This window comes from Martes martes, assembly GCF_963455335.1.
Source record: "Martes martes genome assembly, chromosome: 7".
Lineage (NCBI taxonomy): Eukaryota > Metazoa > Chordata > Mammalia > Carnivora > Mustelidae > Martes > Martes martes.
Window position 1 is genome coordinate 30,585,275 of NC_137894.1, and position 18,322 is coordinate 30,603,596.

General features: G+C 56.2%; 2 protein-coding genes across 2 annotated transcripts; both read right to left on the bottom strand.

Annotated features, from left to right (window-relative positions):
• Positions 1–437: 437 nt before the first annotated feature.
• On the bottom strand, positions 438–4,383 carry CPLX3 (complexin 3; the record flags this gene model as incomplete). The annotated part of the gene is made up of 3 exons (XM_080808437.1): positions 438–662; positions 2,960–3,047; positions 4,220–4,383. The coding sequence occupies 3 exons, from the start codon at positions 4,381–4,383 to the stop codon at positions 438–440; spliced, it is 477 nt and encodes a 158-aa protein (XP_080664563.1).
• Positions 4,384–5,432: 1,049 nt separating this feature from the next.
• Positions 5,433–17,298, bottom strand: LMAN1L (lectin, mannose binding 1 like; the record flags this gene model as incomplete). The annotated part of the gene is made up of 13 exons (XM_080809375.1): positions 5,433–5,564; positions 6,611–6,742; positions 7,370–7,493; positions 8,582–8,649; positions 9,715–9,866; positions 10,169–10,301; positions 10,893–10,948; positions 11,760–11,880; positions 12,244–12,343; positions 13,664–13,722; positions 13,814–13,921; positions 14,038–14,192; positions 17,121–17,298. The coding sequence occupies 13 exons, from the start codon at positions 17,296–17,298 to the stop codon at positions 5,433–5,435; spliced, it is 1,518 nt and encodes a 505-aa protein (XP_080665501.1).
• Positions 17,299–18,322: the final 1,024 nt, after the last annotated feature.

An 18,322-nucleotide genomic window follows, 5' to 3' on the forward strand; every position in this document is an offset into this window, starting at 1 on the left:
GGCGTGTGTGTGTGTGTGTGTGTGTGTCTGTGTCTGTGTCTGTGTTTGCCAGGATGTGTCTGTGGCCCAAGCTTCCACACATGCCATGGTTTCCACGTCTCTCTGTAGGTCTCTCTATGGGCGCTCCTGTGTGCAGGAACTTAGGGCCACAGCCAGAGAGGGATGGGCATATTCCTACAATCTTAGGAGGCCTCTCCAAGCTGAGTAGAGAGGGTGGGTCCTGAGGGAAAGAGAGGAATGGGGACTTTGGTCCCAGTGGAGAAGGAAAGACCAGAAGGCAGGATTGGGCCATGGATGAGAAGGGTCCTGAGCTAACATGGGATGGGGGGAAACAAAACTAAAATGGGGTGTGGGTCCCTGGACATTGAGACATGCTCTTAGCTCTCACGTGGGCCCAGCCCTCTGGTCACCCCAGTGGGCAACCCCAGGGGGAGTAGTCACATGATGTGGCACTTTTCAGCTGATTGCTTGAGGTCCCCCAGTGTGGCCTGGGCCTTGTCCTTGAGTGAGCCGATGTCCAAGCCAGGGAGACTGGCCAACTGCCCGAGGACAGAGGCCCTCTCCTCCTCCTCCTCTGTGTCCTCCGCAATCATCTTGGCCAGCTCCCGGGGCAGCTCCACGTCTCCACCTGCCATCTGAATTTGGCTCTCATCTGTCTCATTCTGAAGGGAAGAGGGGAGGAGGCAGAGTGGGGCTGGAGGCCCAGGAACACCCAGAGTTGAAGGGACAGGGGGGAGGCCTGGCCTGGGCTCCCAGCCCCTAGATTCTCGAGCCACACGTTCCGGTGAGCTCAGCCCCCACCCCCACATCCCAGGATCGAGCCTTGGACACTTGGGACACGGAGACCTTGCACTTTCACGCCTTGCATTTTATACCACCTAACTTCACTCTGAGATACCGAAGACACTCACATAGTGAATAAAGCAAAATGGAAATGCTTAAGAATCAAACTGTTCCAGGCAGCTAGTTCATAGGCTGGCGATCATTGCCTACGCTGGAGGATGTATTGATCGTAGTGATGGGTACCATTTATTAAGTGCCTATTGTATGTCTGACATTCAAAATACCCCTGTGAGGTAGGTGTTCTTATTTCTATTTTACAAATAAGGGGAAACTGAGGCTCAGTTTTAAGTAAGCAAATTACTCAATTTAAGTAACTTGTGCAAGTCACACAAGTAGGAAGCAGGGGCACTTGCTTTAAACCTACATCATGGGGATGCCTGGGTGGTTCAGTCGGTTGAGGGGCTGACTTCGGCTCAGGTCATTGTCCCAAGGTCCTGGGATTGAGTCCTGTGTCAGGCCCCCTGCTCAGTGGGGAGTCTGCTTCTTTCTCTCCCTCTCCTCCTTCCCCTGCTTGTGCTCTCTCTCTCAAATAAATAAATAAAATCTTAAAAAAATAAACCTATGGGGCACCTGGGTGGCTCAGTGGGTTAAAGCCTCTGCCTTCGGCTCAGGCCATGATCCCAGGGTCCTGGGATCGAGCCCCGCATCGGGCTCTCTGCTCAGCAGGGAGCCTGCTTCCTCCTCTCTCTCTGCCTGCCTCTCTGCCTACTTGTGATCTCTGTCAAATAAATAAATAAAATCTTTAAAAATAAATAAATAAACCTACATCACAGACCCAAATATCTGTGCTCTGTCTGCACACCTACTGGTTGCCATTGTATTTCTCTATCCTTTTGGGGACCCTGGCCCTTTCCACTTTATGTCCTACTCAGTTACAGCCAAGACTTCTCTCCCCCCTCCCCCCGCTTTTTAAAAAAGATTTTATTTATTTGAGAGAGAGAGAGAGAACAAGCAGGGGGGAGAGACGAGGCAGAGGGAGAAGCAGACTTACAGCCGAACAGGGAGCCTGATACGGGACTTGGTCCCAGGACCCCAAGATCATGTCCTGAGCCGAAGGCAGACGCTTCACTGATGGAGCCACCCAGGCACCCAGTCTTGCCTCTTTTATTAGATGCAGGTTCTCTGATGGCAAGAGTTGTGTCTTTTAATGGGCTTAGTGCAAGCATTTGAGCAATGACTCCATTCCTAGCTGGGTTTAACTCAGTACCTTTCCTGGCTTTCTGGACTGGTTTTCCCTCTGAGAGACTGGTGCCCTCTGGAGAGTCTGGCAGCCAAGGGATCAGTAAACATTTGTTGAATGAGTGAATGTGATGTTCACATGTCTGATCTTCTAATTTAAGTGGAAGATTCTGGGCACTGGGAGTACCTTGTGCCTCACTTTCCTCCTTAGGCAAAAATTCCATGCACATCCAGTGCTGTAATGCCTGTAGGAGACATCTGGCTGTTGACCAACCAAGGGACATTTTGCTTTCTGCAGAGGGACTCCCACCCTGGATGGCAGCCAGGGGTCCTACAGCAACCCGAGGTTCCGTGTTCACAGGCTTGAGCTCTGACCCCGTTCCAACACTAGCTGGCTGTGTGGTCTTGTCATCTTGTAATCTCTCTGAGCCTCAGTTTCCTTATTTGTAGTGTGGGTGATAGCCACCTGGAAACGTTATTGAGGGACTACATAAGGGGATGAAGACCGAGTGCCTGAACCACAGACGATGCTGCATTCTCTACCCCCGCCCCTGTCCCCCTCCTCTCCCCGCCCCGTGTGCAGGAGCTCCTAGAGTACTCAACCTCAACCTCATACTCAACCTTGCGGTAAAATCTACCGCTTTCCGATTCTTCATCTGCCTGGGCCTGATTAGGGTTTGGGGGAAGGGAACATGGGGGAGAGAAGGGGCCTGAACTGGCTCCAGAAACACAAACCTATCAGTCTTGGAAAGTCTGGGCTTCCTTGCAGCACAAGCCCCGGCCTCTGAGTCTTCTTTCCTCTGAGAAAGAAGGATCCAACCAAGAGCTCCCTGAGTTTCAGGAGCTGAGAGTTGCGGAGCCCAGAGTCTGGAGAGAGAGTGGGGAGCTCCAAGCTCAGGGTCCCAATGTGCCTACCAGCCCAGGCTCCTAAGCTTACCTTGGGCAGCCGATATTTATCTCGGAAGTGGCTCCGCAGCGTGGCCCGCTCAGCCTTCCTCTGCGTGAACTGCGCGTCCCGCTCCATCCTGCGGGGGCACCGGGGGCGGAGTCATCTCAGGGGCTGAGAGAATGGGCGGGGTCTGCGAGGGAAGGGCAGAGGGGTCTCCGCGCATCCCTTCCCGCGGCGCTAACAGCTTCGATCCCGCCTGACTTGGCTGTGGCTGTGTATCGGGAGGGTGCTCCGACCTGGCGGGTCTTGGGTCTCGGTTAGTCTTTGCTGCCTCTCCCCACGTCATCGCGGCCCTTTCTCTGCACCTGCCACTGGACTCTCCCAGCAGGAGCGTCAGCCTGTCTCGCTCACTCTGCAGACCCTAATATGTGTCCCTCGCAGCCTCCAACTCCGTCTGTCTTTTCCCTTCCTGACAGATTGTGTCGTGTGGGGGAAAGTATTCGGGACAGACTTGGGTTTGAGTCCTGGCTGCATTGCCACTTTTGGTACGCCACTTACTTCCCTCTTTTGCAACTCACAAAACTATTATCAGGATTAAGCGAAATAATAGCTAATGTTTAATGATATACCATGTGCCAGGCATTGTGCAATGCAGTTTACATGCGTTAAATAATTTAATCCTTATAAATATATAAGGCAAGTTTTATGGTTACCACTCCCATTTTACAGAAGAGGAAACTGAGGCACAGAAGGTTTAGGTAACCTGTCTAAAGTCACCCATCTAAAAAGAAGACAAACCTAGATCTGAACTTAAGCAGCCTAGCTCAGGGGGCCAGCCCCAGCTGCCTCTCTGCCCCAGCACTGCCCACACACAAGTGGACATTGAGACTCAGTATCTATGAATGCCCCATCTCAAGATCTGTCTCCGTGACTCTGACCCCCCTCAGCGGCATCGCTTTTCTCAGAAGCTCAGGCTCAGAGGAGCTCCAGTTGGAAGATGGAGACGGTTAGGACCAGATCGGATTAAGGGATTACCTGTTTCGTCAGAAATGCACGTGCCCCCACCCCATCCCACGTCCTTTCTGCCCCTGCCCCCACTCCCTCTGGGCCCGGAGTGCGAAGCTGGGACGGGGTCCTGGGTTTGAGATAGGGTGGCTCTGGGAGCAGCCTAGAAAGCACATGCCAGCCTCTTACCGTGTCTAGAAAAGTAGGGTAAGGGACTCGGGGTCTGAAACCGCCCTAGAGGTCGGCCAGGTGGCTGGAGGGGGTGGGGGAAGGTCGTTGGAGCCAGGAAAGGATCCCACTCACTTCTCTTCCACCAGTTGCTTCTGATACTCCTCATACTCTTCTCGGCTCATGCCCTGCGCTTCGGCCGCCGATTTGTCCCCGTCCCCCTTGTCCTCGCCGCCCCCCAGGCTCCCGGTGAGATTCTTCAGCTGGCCGCCCACCATAGTCTTCACCATGAACGCCATGGTCTTCGCTGGCCCTGGCACCGGGCTCCGGGAGCCAGGCACGTCCGCACCTACTTCAGCACTAGGTCTCGCGGACAGCTCCTGCCGCGGGCAGGCGCCCCACGCTCTGAGCCTCCCGCCGCCCGCCCCCGCCCAGGCCCGCCCCCACCTCCCCAAACCCCTCCTCACGGGGGGCGGGGGGCATGCACGGGGCTGAGGAGGCTGGACCACGTGCCTGCTCCGCTCTCCCGCCTCCCCCACGTGCCTCCTACCACGCCAAGCTCCGCCTGGGCATTGCTGACAACGGATTAGGGCCTGTGGGGGTGGGGTCGCTCCCCAGGGAAAGGGGCTGCACTGATGCGCCTGGAACTCTGCTCCCCAGTCTCCCCCCACTCCCTCCCCTCTCAGGTCCCTGACAGCCAGGATTTCAGCTAGCTGTTTCAAGTGGTAGCAAGGGGCAAAGATCCTGCCCTGGCCCGTACCCCATCCTCCCCAACCCGCTGTCCCAACAGCTGCTCAATGAGCTGGACGCTGGGAAAGAGAGGGAGACCAGAAAGCGGGAATCCCAATTGTATCTCCATGGGTTGCCTCAGAGCTCTCCCTCACAGGCCAGCCCCGCTGAACTCTAGAGCTGCAAAAAGTGGAGAGGGAGAAGGTTGTTCATGGTGATGCTGGCTGGGCTGAGCCAGGAAGGACACCTGGAGATACCACTCTTTGTTCTGGAGGAATTTGGGGATAGAATTATACACGGTTGTGACTTCTTCTCCCTCCATCCTCTAGGGCTCAAGTTTTGTGGGGTATCTAGGTTTGGGTAATCAAGTCAGTCCTTGACCTCCTTGCCTGCTTGGAGCTCCCTGCCAGCTACCTGTCCAGAGAAAGTGGAAGCCTTCAGAAGGATTAAGGTGAAGTCAGAAGGTAAATGAGCATATCAAAGCACGGGGAGATGTAAATCACCTTTAATAAGACTGGCGCTTGCCAAAAGTAAGGTGTGAGCAGGAGCTAGGCACCCAAAAGGAGAGAGTACTGACCAAGCTCTTTACCCCCAGACACTACCCCCTCCTTCAGGGCTTTCAGGTGAGTCTTGCGTGAATGCTGAGGGAGAGAGGCTGCCTCCTCAGAACCCCCAGGGCCCCAGGGTTTCGTGGTGCAGGACACAGAGGTCTGCCTGTGGACAAACAGTCCCAAAGGCTCTTGTCCAGCTCCTGCCTACTGTCAGGGAAAGGAGAAGAAGGTTACTTGGATTTCTGCCTTTGGGGCTTTTAAGAACAGCCTCCCACATTCACCTCTCTAGCATCTCTCCCCCAGAGTCTCCCCTGTTCTAGGGCCTTTTATGGCTCCCCTGGCCTATCCCATCAGGATCACATTATTCCCCTGGCATTCAAGGTCTGTCCAGGTGGCTCCAGCCTTATGGCCACCATTGCAAGCCTACATAATGCATAAGCTTGTCATCATTTCCACTTTGTACCTGTGCTGTTCTCACCTGGAGGCTGTCCTCTCTTCTATTCTGCTTTTAAAGCTCAGCACACTTCACTTCTCCCCTGGGACCACCCCAGACCACACTGATTCTTCTTGTCTTGAAATTTCACCAGTAAGGACTGTCAGTCCCATTTCTGAGCATCTTAGCACACTCTCCATATCTAAATGTTTCATTCATTCCACAAACACTGACCAATCAGAGTTAGTGACCTCCTCCCTCTTTTAAATTCTCTTTGCCCAATTTCACAAACTGGTCCCATACTTTGCTTTGACAGTACTGAACTTGCCACTTTTTCTCCAGAATATTGTGCTTTTTTCATGCTTCCATGCCTTTTCTCTGCATTGATGCCCTTACTTATCTTGACAGGCTGGAAAACTTCTAGTTATCTTGATGACTCATATCCAAGGTCTCTTCCAGGTCAATGCTCTGATCGCCCCAAGCTGGGTCAAGTGTTTTTTTTTCTTGTACTGTCATAGCCCCTGAGCTTCCTGCCATCATGGCACTGACCACAAAACTATCAGTTACCCGTCAGTTTCTCACACCAGCAAGTGAGTTCTGTGAGGGCAGGACTTAGATGGGGCCAGGAGCTGACCTGGTGGTCAGTAGAGCCTATCAGAAAAAATGGGTCCTAGCCTGAGGGCCACTCCTTGCCAGCTGGTAGACCAGGCACATTCCTCCTGGGCCTCAGTGCACCATCTCTCAAATTGGGTGGCTATGACCCAGAATTAAGAGATGCCAGGTGGGCATAGGATGCCTTACCCATGGGAAGACCCACCTGAAGTGCACATAACAGAAGAAGCCAACAGTCTGAATGAGGAGGAAGAACAAGAACATTCTGGGCCGTAGGCATGAGGAGGCCCCCAGGAGTTGGCCAGGTGGGCGAGGGTTCTTGGCTGCTGTTTTCTGAAAGGGTACATTCTAAAGTCTTGGACCAGCTTCCTACCCAAAGGAAGAAGGGGACCTGGAATCTGGGCTCTGTGTGGGCTCTACTTCCTTTCCTCAGGCTTGGAGCACCCTGGTTCTCATCCAGGGAACTTGGAGAGGGGTCAGAGTAAAAAGCTGCTTCCCCCACCCTAGCTCCCATGGCTCTGTTTGTTGGAACAGCTGGGAAGGCCTAGGGCCTGGGATCTTCAGGGCTCTGAAGGCTCTAGAGTTGAGAAAGAAGAAGTAAAGAGTGAAAGCCAAGGTGAGGGTGAGGGTGAGGGCAAAGGTAAGAGCAAGATGGGGCACAGGGAAGGGAGAGCTTCACCGCTGAGCTCTGGGGACTCCCATTTCCCTTCTGGTCACTGAGGGGGGTTGGAGCCAAGGGTCTTCAGGGCCCTACTGGCATCGAGAGTCCATGGGAGCTTCCAGAGAGCGGAGCGGGCAGAGAGAAGATCACATGAGTATCACAAATACAGACATACGTGTGCCTTCCAGCAGTCCCAACAGGGGAGCGTGAGGGCAGGAGGGCCTGCAGTGCTGGAGGAAGGGGGCTGAGCCCGGACCTCAAGGATGGGGTCCTCCTGGTACCCCTTCCTTCTCACTCACCAATGGGCCCTGAAGGTCCTTCTGCAGGAGGCTCAGGATCTGGGCCAGCTCTAAGAAATGATGCTTGGTGCCCACCGGCAGATAGAAGAGCTGTGCTCTTGAGGCCACGTGGGCAGCAGCATCCCTGGTAGGGGATGGAAACCAAGGGGGATGACTCATTATGCCTTCTAGTTGCAGCCAAACCCCCTAACCACTTCTCATAATCCCTAACAGCAGCACCTGGTGGGAAACAGACACCATCCATAGGGCCCCTTCTTAGGGGCTGGTCTTCTTTCCCCAAACCTTCTTCCTGTATCCTCAGACAGCTTTAGGTCAAAGGAAGGTCTCCTAAAGTTGTCTGTCTCAACTCTAGGCTCCCTGGGCTTTGCTTTCCATCCCCAGTCCCCAGGGGATTTAGTTCCTCTCCCTCTATCCATCTTCCCACCCCTAAGTGTCTAGATGTGGGTAAGGGACCCAGAATCCAGCATCCAGCCCGATCCCTCCTCCATGGCATCAAGGTGACCTCCCTGTGCCTAGAGCTCTATGGGTAGCTCCTGAGGCTTGGCCTAGGGTGGGATGTTGGTGGGGGGCAAAAAGAAGTCAGGGACCGCCCCCTCTTCGGCTGGGCCTGATCTCGGTTATGGTTCCTGCAAGAATGCCATTAAAACATTGACTCCATGGGGTGCCTGGGTGGCTCAGTCAGTTAAGTGGCTGTCTTTGGCTCAAGTCATGATCCCAGGATCCAGCATTCAAGCCCCGTGTGGGGTTCCTTGCTTAGCAGGGGGCCTGCTTCTTCCTCTCCCCCTGCCTGGCTCCTCCTGCTTGTGCTGTCTCTCTCTAATAAATAAATAAAATCTTAAAAACAAACGAAAAACCAGCAAAACAAAAAACATCCCGTCCTTCCAGGAGCTGTCACTGAAGGAGGGTTCAGATTTACCTGCCCTCCCTGGGAAGATGGGGTTCCGATAGGGGCTCTCATGAGGGGTTCTTCCCAGGGAGAGTTACTTTTAAACTAGGAATTTCAGACTTTAAACTCGATTCAATTAAGTTCAGGTCCACTGGACAAACCTAACTCTGCCCCAGCCCCTCCCCATGTGTCAGACTTCGTGCTGGATGCTCAGGGAGTGAGGAAAGGAATAGGGGGCCGATGGAGGGACTTGAGGCTGAGCAAGTGGGTGAAGCAGGGCTTCTCTGCCTCCCCCCACCAGGACCCCTCCTGGCAGGTGCCTTTACCTCATCTTTTGCAGGTCCTGGAGAAGAGTCCTCTGTCCATGGAGCAGGGCGCTGACCTTGGCCAAGTCCTGCAGGAATGCTGCCTTGTCCTCTAGGGCCCAGAGCACAGCCCCTCTCTTCCCGAAGTCCCTCTTCCCCAAGGACACTGTAGCCCCTTCCTTCTGGAAGGCCTTGCCAGCTTACCTGGTCAGTTTGGACATGACCTGACACATTGAGTTTCTCTCCCTGTCCAGCTGGGCTTCTGGATTCCTCTTCCTCTCAAACCCCTCCCCCTGGGGGTCACAGGCTTTCTGCCCTTTGCAGAAGTGGTTCTGCCCCTGAAGGAGGCAGAGGCCCAGTCCAGTCCTCTGCTACCTACCACCCCCCGGGGCACAGCGCAAGATGGGACCAGTGCTGAACAACTCTCAGTGCTTGGGTCTCTGTCTTGCTGAGTGGCCTGGAGAAGTGACCTCCCCTCTCTGCGGTGGATAGACTCTGGCGGGAGGAGCTCTGGGCCTAGCCTTGGAGTACGGCCCCATCCCCACATCACCCCTCCAGCAGCCCAGCCTCAGCTGCTCTGGCCTGAGGACAAGAGATGAAAGACCTGAGCTGCCAGAGCCCAGCCAAGCCCCCAGGAGCCACGGGCTTCTTCTGCCCGGCATCTCACAGCTTGAATGAGTCCCGGGCTCTCAGGCCCCGGGCTGGGCGTGCCATGGGACACGGCTCCCTGGAGGAGAAGCCGGGAGAGCAGTGGGGATGAAACGAGGATTCTGGTCCATCTGAGCATGAAGCAAGCCATGTGTGAACCAAATCACATGTGGAGCTACATGCAAATTAGCACCCAGTCTATTTCTGGCACATGTCTACAGCCTGCGTCCAAATGCCCAGCATCTCCCCTCCCAAGCCCTGCCGTGTGGATCTGTGGGCTACCCTCCTGCACGCTCCCCTGCCCGGCAGGTCCGCCCCACCCTGCCCCCTGCAGCACTGCTCCCTAGCTCTCCTCCCCCTCCAGACCTTGGGGGAGACCCGTTCCTAAGTAGAGTGCTCCCTCTTTCTGGACAGAGGGAGCCCCCTGGAGGCGGGACCCAGTCCCCGAGGGAGCTGTCCTATCCAGGCCTGCAGGCAGGGCCGTGGGTGCCCAAGGGGCCACTCACCCAGGCTCCCACAGGCCTGGCCCGGCCCAGGGACCCCAGCTGCTTCTTCCATTGTCTCTCAGCCTGGGCCAGCTGTTCAGATAGACCCTGGAGAGCCTGCAGGGTCTGGCGGTGTCTGCCCAGCGTCTCTGCCAGCCCAAAGCTTCTTTCCCCTGGAGATTGGGGCAGAGCTGGAACAGGCAGCCAGCTGGGACAGGGTAGCAGATCCTATCTTTTGGGGGCTCCTTGGAGAGGGGGAGCAGAAAGGCATGGCTTCTGCCTGCTAGACTCTCCCCTGGAGAGCTATGTCTTGGTGGTGGGGTGGGGATAGGACAGAGTTCCTGGGACCCAGGGTCTGCTAGATATGGCCTCCTCAGATCTTCATCTCCCCATTAATTAAAAAGCTCCTGCTTTGAAGGGAAGAGGACCCTGCAATGCTCAAATGGGACCCTGCCCTACCTCCCTGCTCCCTTACCCTCTTCCTGGACTTCAGAGCTCCGCTGTGGAATCACGTGCTCCTCGGTGCCCAGGGCCAGCCTTGCCCAAAGCCCTTCCAGCTGCCTCACCAGCCGGAGCTCCTCCATCTCCAGAAAGGGCTGTGGGGGAGGCTGGAAAAAGAAGACACAACTCAGGCCTGAAACCCATGGGAGGTCTGCGGGTGAGGGGAGCTTCCCACAAGGTCTCCATTCCCCCTCCTGGAGCACCCCAGCTGGGTCTCCCTCAGCTCAGCCAGCGGGCCCTGCTGTTTCTGTCCTGCTCTGCTGCGGCCAGTCCCCACGGCCTTCCCTCCTGCGGCCGCCTGGGCCCCAGCAGCTCTCTCAGGACTCAGACCTTTGTCCCTGCTGCTCCTCTGCTCAGCTACCTCTATCGCCCTTTCAAGCTCATCTCTCCCAGGTGGCCATCCCTGCTCCCCCTGGCGGGTCAGGACCGCTCTTCCGTGCTTCTACAACCCCCAGCCAGCTGTGGACGTGCTGTGGGACAGGGCCTAGCTCTAGGTCACCTCTGGCCCCCAGCGCTGCCTGAAACAAGGCCTGCTCTGAGCAAAGCTCAGAGAGAGAGAGAGATAGTCTTAGAGATAAAGGCTGGAATGACAGGACTGATTGCACATGGCGTGAGCAGAAGCATCTGGGGCAGGGAAGTGTCCCTGGGCTGTGTCTCCCCCAGCTCTCCCCTGAAGGCTGGCTCAGGGCTGGCATCACCTTTGGACCCGGCTCACTCAGACTGAAGGTCAGGAAGGACAGGATGTCATGGTCATCTGGAAAGAGGAGAGAGAAGGGAAGGGAAGACGCCCCCTCCACCCAGTGGCCCACTTACTCAGCCCTCCCCCTCCCCCCAGGCATCATTACATTCCAGGTAGGCAGGAGATCTGGGTGACTTTGGGCAACTCTAGCCCCCATCTTGCTCACTTCATAGAAAATGTGTGAGGGCCAGACAAGCAGATGGGGGGCGCTGTGAGGGTTGACTCACACACAGAGCCAAAGATGGGCCCGTGGTGAATGGCTAGAGCTAGGGCAACAGGCTGAGTGACACCCTTGGGCCCCAGAGCGTGGCTGTTACTGACAGAAGCAACCACACAATGGCCGCCTCCTCAGCATGGCTCTGACCATGTCACTCTCCTCCTCACGAACCTTCCATGGCTCCCTAGTGCCTACAGTCTAAAGACAAAAGTCCTGGCCTTCAAGAACTGCCACTCTCGAATTGCACCCTGATTTCCAGTTGTGGGTCCCTCCGTGGACTCTTCATGATGTTATATCCTTTTGCTCCAGCCCCCTAAATGTCTTTCATGTCCCTCTTCCACTTGCCCCACAGTTCCCAGCTAGGGGCACCTATAGAGCCATTCTTGGAATAAAGACTTCTTGTGCTTTATCCTATTTGAGACTTCAGGCAACTCTGCAAGGCAGACATGAGCTTCCCGATGGTAACAGAAGCCCAGAGAGGGCTCGTGCAGGCCACATGGAGAGGAAGTGGCTGACCCACACCCAGAGCTCTTTAGAGGGTGTGCTCAGGGTGGGTCATGGGACATTAGGTAGCACTCCTCTGCTCTTACCTGCCCAGAAGGCCCTCACCTGCCAGGGTGCTGGTGGCTGCCGAGACCCCAAAGAAACCTCCAGGAGCCAAGAGCAGGGGCCCCGTGTCAACGCAGACCTCCTCTAGGTCGCTGGGAGTGAGGCCACTGTTCAGGGACACCTGAGGGGCACAGAGAACTGAGCCCCTTGCACATGGAACCCCCTGACCCCAGCAGTGGGCATCGTCCCCACCTCTGATCCAATGGCTCTCCTGGTTCTAAAGGCGGCCACGGGGCCCGATGTCAGAACGGCAAGGAGGGACACGTTCACCTGGTCTCACGCTAGCTCCCCTAAGTGTGTGCTCTGGGAGTTCGCAGTGTGTGCAGGGACCAGAGTGCAGCCCCTCTGTGCAACAGACCCCGTGTGGTGTCACAGGCACCAGTCTGCTGGGGTCACGGGTGCGCTCATAGCAGCTCTGTAGCTCTGAGCCCTACGGTCAGCCCCTCCCTGCCCAAAGAAGCAGGAAAGCAGAAGGGGCACTCACTTGCAGCCGCTGCCCCCAGTAGGTGATCCGCACTCTGAAGGGGTATGGTAGGTTGCGGAAATCCCAGTGGCAGGCGCCCAGCTCGCTGCCAGCTCCGTCCCTGTGGGCACTTGGAATCCAGCCAGGTGGTGGCGGGGGTGGGGGGGTCCCAGGGGCCACTCTGCGTGGGCCTGCAGCAACCCCCGCCCCCCACTGGGTGACCCGGGGAATGGGACGTGTCCCTATGGTCTAGCTTGAGTCTCTCTTGATGTAGTCTGCTTCTTTAGTAGGAGAGAGCGAGGAGCAGGGAAGCCAGCCTTGCCAGGCAGAGTGCTGCCACTCGGAGTTTACAGAAGGGGCCTTTCCTGTGACTCTTCCCTCAGGGAGACAGCCTGGGACGCCCTCAGCCCCCCAGGCCCACCGCATCCTCCCACCGTCCCTCCCTTAACCTCCACGTCCCCCTGTGCCTCTGGGAAGTCTTCTCCAAGCTTGAAGCAGCAGGACAGACTCAGGCCGGGCAGCACGAGGCGAGTTCTGTGTGCCCCAGAGGTCCCGAGTTTCTCTGGGCCCAGAGCCGCGTAGACCAGGCAGTCACGCTGCCTTCAGCCGAGAGGGAGGCGGCCCAGAGCCGGGAGAAGCCACAGCTTGAGCAGCGGCCCGTGTGACCTTGGGCAAATTACCAGGTCCTTCCAGACCTGAGTTGCCCCATCTTTAAAATGAGGATAATAATTGAAACTACCTCATAACCTTGTTATGAGGGTTAACTAAGACAGTGAGTACAAAGTGCTTGGCGCTGCGCCCGGGACACAGGTAAGCTCTGCTCCATAAACACCGCAATTACTCTAATTCTTATGAGCTAAGGGATGTTTGCTGAGAAACACTGAGGAGGCAGCCGGGCTGGGTGGGAAGGGCAGCCACGTCATCTGGGAGAAAGGGAAGGCGCTGGCCGGCAGGCGGTGGGGCAGCGGGGCAGGGCGTGGGCCACCTGGCCTCAAATCTCAGCTCTGCACAGAGCTGTGTGACCTCCGGCATGTCGCTCCACCTCTCTGGGCCTGAAGGTCCTTGCCTGTAGCTGGGGAGTAATAATGCCCCCTTCTGCGGAGTGTTGCTGACCAGGTGAGATGTGAGTGAGAGCGCTCAGCACAGGCTCCGCCCTGTGTCCTTTCACATCTGTCCCCCACCAAGTGGGAGCTGTTAGGTTGAACGAATTGAGCATTCAGTGGGGCAGTTACTGGGCCCAGCTGGGACAAAGCGGGAGGGAGTTCAGGGCAGCAGCAAGCAGCTCAGATAAGAGGCCCTCGCGGAGGAGACAGTCCTGGTGGGGTAGGGTAGGGGGATCCCATCAGAAGCTGGGGCAGGGGCCTGAGTTGGCGGTGTGGGTAACCACTGAGGCCCACGTGGCCCAGGAGAGGGGTAGGAGTCTGTCCAGACAGGGCCTTACCCATGCGCCTCATAGCGAGTGTGTCCATCGCTGGTCAGCACACGGACGGTGGGGCTGTTCTGCACGGGGGTAGGGGGGTGTGATAGGCAGCCTGAGCTACAGGGAGGAGGGGGACAGTGTGGATGGTGGGGGGTGGGAAATCACTCTCACCTGGGTGTCCTCAGACGAGGAGTCGAACAGGATCCCGATGCCGTCCCACGAGGTTGGCCCCTCCAGGACGGAGCCTACTTGGCCCCTGTCCCGGGTGTACCACACGGCCTGCGGGTCCACAGCGGCTCAGTCCCCAGGGGGTCCCTCAGGACAGCGGAACCTCAGGCTCACCACCCATCTCCCTGCCTCACCCCCTCTGCCAGGCCCTGGTTGGGGCCACTCACCACGCCCCGGGCTCCCCGGCGCCCTGGCCCAGTCACCCGCATCTGCACCGCCACCTCCCAGGCAGAGAAGAGGACAGGGACCCTGCTCCACACGGCGCCACTGCGGTTCTGCATGGACGGGACCAGCCGCACTTCTTCCAGGCCCAGCATGGCATCTGCGGACCGGGGCAGCTCAGGCCTGGGGCCCCACGGTCCCCACTTCTCCCATCATTGTCTCTCTGGCCTGGGCTGGGACCGGGGAGCGGGGGAAGGGAGGGAACACCAAGGCCTGCCAGTAAATAACAGGCCTGTTGGACGCGGGAACCCACTGAGGAAGGAGGAGCTGGAGCCCAGCACAGCCAGGGGGTTGCGGGCTTTGCCAGGGGAGGGCAACGGACTGCAGACCCACGGGGTGGTACTTTACCTGACTTTTCATGCAAGCCTCTCTACAAGTCTGTACGGCCTGCTTTTTAAAGACCCCATTTACACAAGGAAACTGAGGCTCCGAACGGTTAAGGAACTAAGTGGATTCGAACTCAGCTCCATGGGATTCCAAGTACAGCTGACCCTTGAACAATAGGGCCACCTATGGCGCAGGTCCATTTATATGCAAATGTTTTTGATAAATACAGTATGATACTGTAAATGTATTTTTTTCTTTATGATTTTCTTTTTCCTTCTTTTTAAAAAATTTTTTTAGAGTGTGAGAGAGCACGTGCGTGAACAGGGGGAGGAGCGGAGGGGAAAGGAAAGCGGGGGTGGGGGGGAAAGAGTCTCGAGCAGACTCCGTGCTGGGTGTGGAGCCTGATACCCGGACCCTGAGATTATGACCTGAGCCAAAACCAAGGATTGGGTGTTTAACGGAATTAGCCACCCAGGCTCCCGTCTTCTTTATGATTTTCTTGATAACACCTTCTTCTCTCTGGCTTACCTTTTTATAAGAATCTGGTATATAATACATATAACATACAAAATATGTGTTACTTGGCCATCTGGGTATCTGTAAGGCTTTTGGTCAAGCTATGAACAGTTAAGTTTTATAACTTTCATAAGTTATACCCTAATTTTGCACTGTGTATGGGCTCGGCTCCCCAGCCCCTGTGTTGTTCAAGCGTCAGCTTTTTCTACCACAGGAGAGATTTGTGTCACCCCTTTCCACATCTCAGGTGAGAAAACAGGCCCTGAGAAGGAAAAGGAAGTGCCCGAGGCCAGAGGACACAGCAGAGTGCTTTGCAAGAACAGCCACGCTGGGGTTCAGGACTCCAGGCTATGGAAGCAGGGAGAGACTCGGGTGTGGCCAGATGAGGCCGGGGGCTTTCTGGTGGGGGGTGGGGGACCTAGGGGAAAGCATGAAAGCAAAGGTGGGAACTGGCTGGCCCTACCATGAGGAAAGGGTGGAGGATGGAGTGTGTGTCTGTGTGAATTCTCAGTGGCTGTGGCTAGGGGAGGCCTGTCTGGGAGGAGGAGGGAAAGGGGAGGAAACTGAGGCAGGCTTGGCAGGAATCAGGGATAAGGAGATCAGAGGCCTCACCCCAGCTGGTTCCCCACCTCTCTGGCCTGCCAGCCTGGAACCTGGCCCAAGGCCCAGGCCTTGCCAGGAGTTTCCGGAGATGGCTAATCCAGGGTGTTTGCTCAGCAAGGCCAGGGCTGGGGGCAGGGAGGCTCAGAGGCGGCACGGTCAGATGTCCTGGGGGTCCTTAGAAGCCACCACTGCCTCTGAAGTGACTTGCAGGAGGCAAGGATGGTCCGCTGTATAGGGCACTAATGCATTCAGCTTTACGTGGCTTGTCTGTGAGACTTCACCTGCAAACTATGACTCCTTGAGGCTGACAGCCTTGTGTCTCTGGGCTGGGCACAGAGGGCCGTGATGGGGGAAGTCTGATAAAAGGATGAGGGAATGCACGAATGGACAGGACGCATGTCACCATGTGATCTTGGAGAATGCGCCTCTGCTCCCCCATAGGGTCTGGGACACTCCAGACTCAACCGGGCCCAGAGCAGGGTGTGTTTTACAGGCCCTGCCGTCGTAGGCCTGAGGCAGGGTCTGGCTTGGTGCTGTGAGAATTGGCCCCTTTCCTTGTTTACCTCCCATGTCTCTGTGAGGAAAATTGGTCCAAAGACCCTTCTGACAGAGTCTGTCATCTTAAAGGGATATTCGTTCTGGTCTCAGTCAGGAATCATGCCCTTTCTCACAGACACAGAAGTACATAGTGGATCTGCTTTCTCTCTTTGCTTTGCCTGCTGGGTGGCTCTGAACCTGATCCATGGCCCAACTCTGAAGGGTGGGCAGACCCCATGGCCTGTTTTGGTGACAAGCCATGTTCCTGGACTCATCTTCTGCCTCAGCCTTAAGCCTGAGTCTTGTTCATTCCTATTTTAAGCTCCTTGGTACTACATGGGTCCTTGTAAGTCCTCGGAAGGGTTAAGCATCCGACTCTTGATTTTGACTCAGGTCATGATCTCAGGATTGTGAGACTGAGCCCTGCCTCAGGGGAAAAAAAAATCCTTTTTAAACAAGATCAAGTAGAAGACAGACTATGGAGGCCTAGGCTTGGAAGTTTCTGAAGTTTCTGAAGCATGCTCTCACGCCTGCTTCCAACCAACACAGACACAGGGCAGAGCTGGTGCCTTCTCTGGCAAAACAGCTGGCCATGAGGGTACCTCCCTCCAGCAGCCCCCAGTTCTCACGGACATCCACAGGCCGGGCAGCAAGGTGCAGGGAGAAGGGAGGCAGGTGCTGGTCCGAGTTGCCCTTGCATCTGTGTGTCTGGGACTCAGCATGTGAGCAAGCGTGTGTGTGCTTATGGGTCCAACAGGCAGAGGAAGAAGAGGGGGTCCAAGGGGAGGCAAAAGGAGAAGAGGGAAGTCCTAGGGCAGAGAAAGAGAGAGGCAGAGGGGAGAAATGGAGACTGGTGGATGGCAGTGGTGTTGTGGTGGTGGAGAAGGAAGACGAGCCTGGGAGGGTTCCTGGGGCTGAGGCCACTGCCTGCCCAGGCCTGGCCCCATCTTGGGCAGCAGCTGGCATCAGCAGGCCCACTCCCCACCGAGTCACAGCCACCTAGAGCTGGTCAGCCCCTCCAGAGGGTCCCTACCCGACCCCTCACCTCCATGATGACTCCAGAAGGGTATTCCTGCCCCAGGCAACGCCAGTCTTGGTCCTTTGAAGCTGAGCTTGTACTCAAATCTTCTGTGAGGAGGACTGGCCCCCGCAGAGCTGTAGGGGCCCAGGAGCAGGAGGAGGAGAAGGCAGAACAAGGGCTCTGGGCCACTGACCACCAGCATTTCGAAGGGATCTGGTGTCTGGGCCCCTGGGAGGAGCTGCAGCTGGCAGGGCAGGGAGGGGCTCCGGGGACAGGGCCAGGTGGGGAGGAGCTGGTTTCTGGCACTGTCCTCTCCCTTCATCCCTGACACAGACATCCTGTTCCTTCTAGGCCTGACATCAGGCCCAGCCCCTCCCTCATCTCCAGCCTGACCCCTGGCCTCTCACCCACCCAGTTCTGCCCCTGTTCCTGGGCTTAGGCCATCTTCCCACCTTCCATCAGCTCCGGCAGCCGCGAGGCATCAGGGATCCTAAGTACGGGCCCTGGCCCCCAGCAGCCCTAGCCTCTCCCTTTGCTCAGGGCCTCCACCTCCTGCCTCCTTCCTGCAGACAGGAGTCCCGACCGTCTGGTCATCATCCACAACCCACCCCCAGCCCTCCCTGTCCCGCTTGCTCTGCTGGGGCGCTCAGCTCAGTCCCACATTCCTGACACTCAGGCCTCCAAGCAGCCTGTTTCCTCCACACATAAATTACATGAAGAGAAAGGGAGTCCTGCCAGAGCAAACACATGCAATGTGTGGACCTTGTTTGGAGCCTTCTTTCAAACAACCAATTAGGGAAAAATGAGACTGTTGGGGGAAATCTGAACAATGAATACTTGATTAAAATAAGGAATTATTGTTAAAGACTTTAAGAGTAATACTGGTATTGTGGTTACATGTTTTTAAAAAGTGTTTTGGGGGGCGCCTGGGTGGCTCAGTGGGTTAAAGCCTCTGCCTTCAGCTCCAGCAGTGATCTCAGGGTTGTCCTGGGATCGAGCCCGCGTCTGACTCTCTGCTCAGCGGGGAGCCTGCTTCCCTGTCACTCTCTGACTGCTGCTCTGCCTACTTGTGATCCCTGTCTGTCAAATAAATAAATAAACTCTTTAAAAAATATATTTAAAAAAAATGTTTTGGGGGCGCCTGGGTATCTCAGTTGGTTAAGCATCTGCCTTCAGCTCAGGTCGTGATCCCAGGGTCCTGGGATTGAGCCCCATGTCGGCTTCCC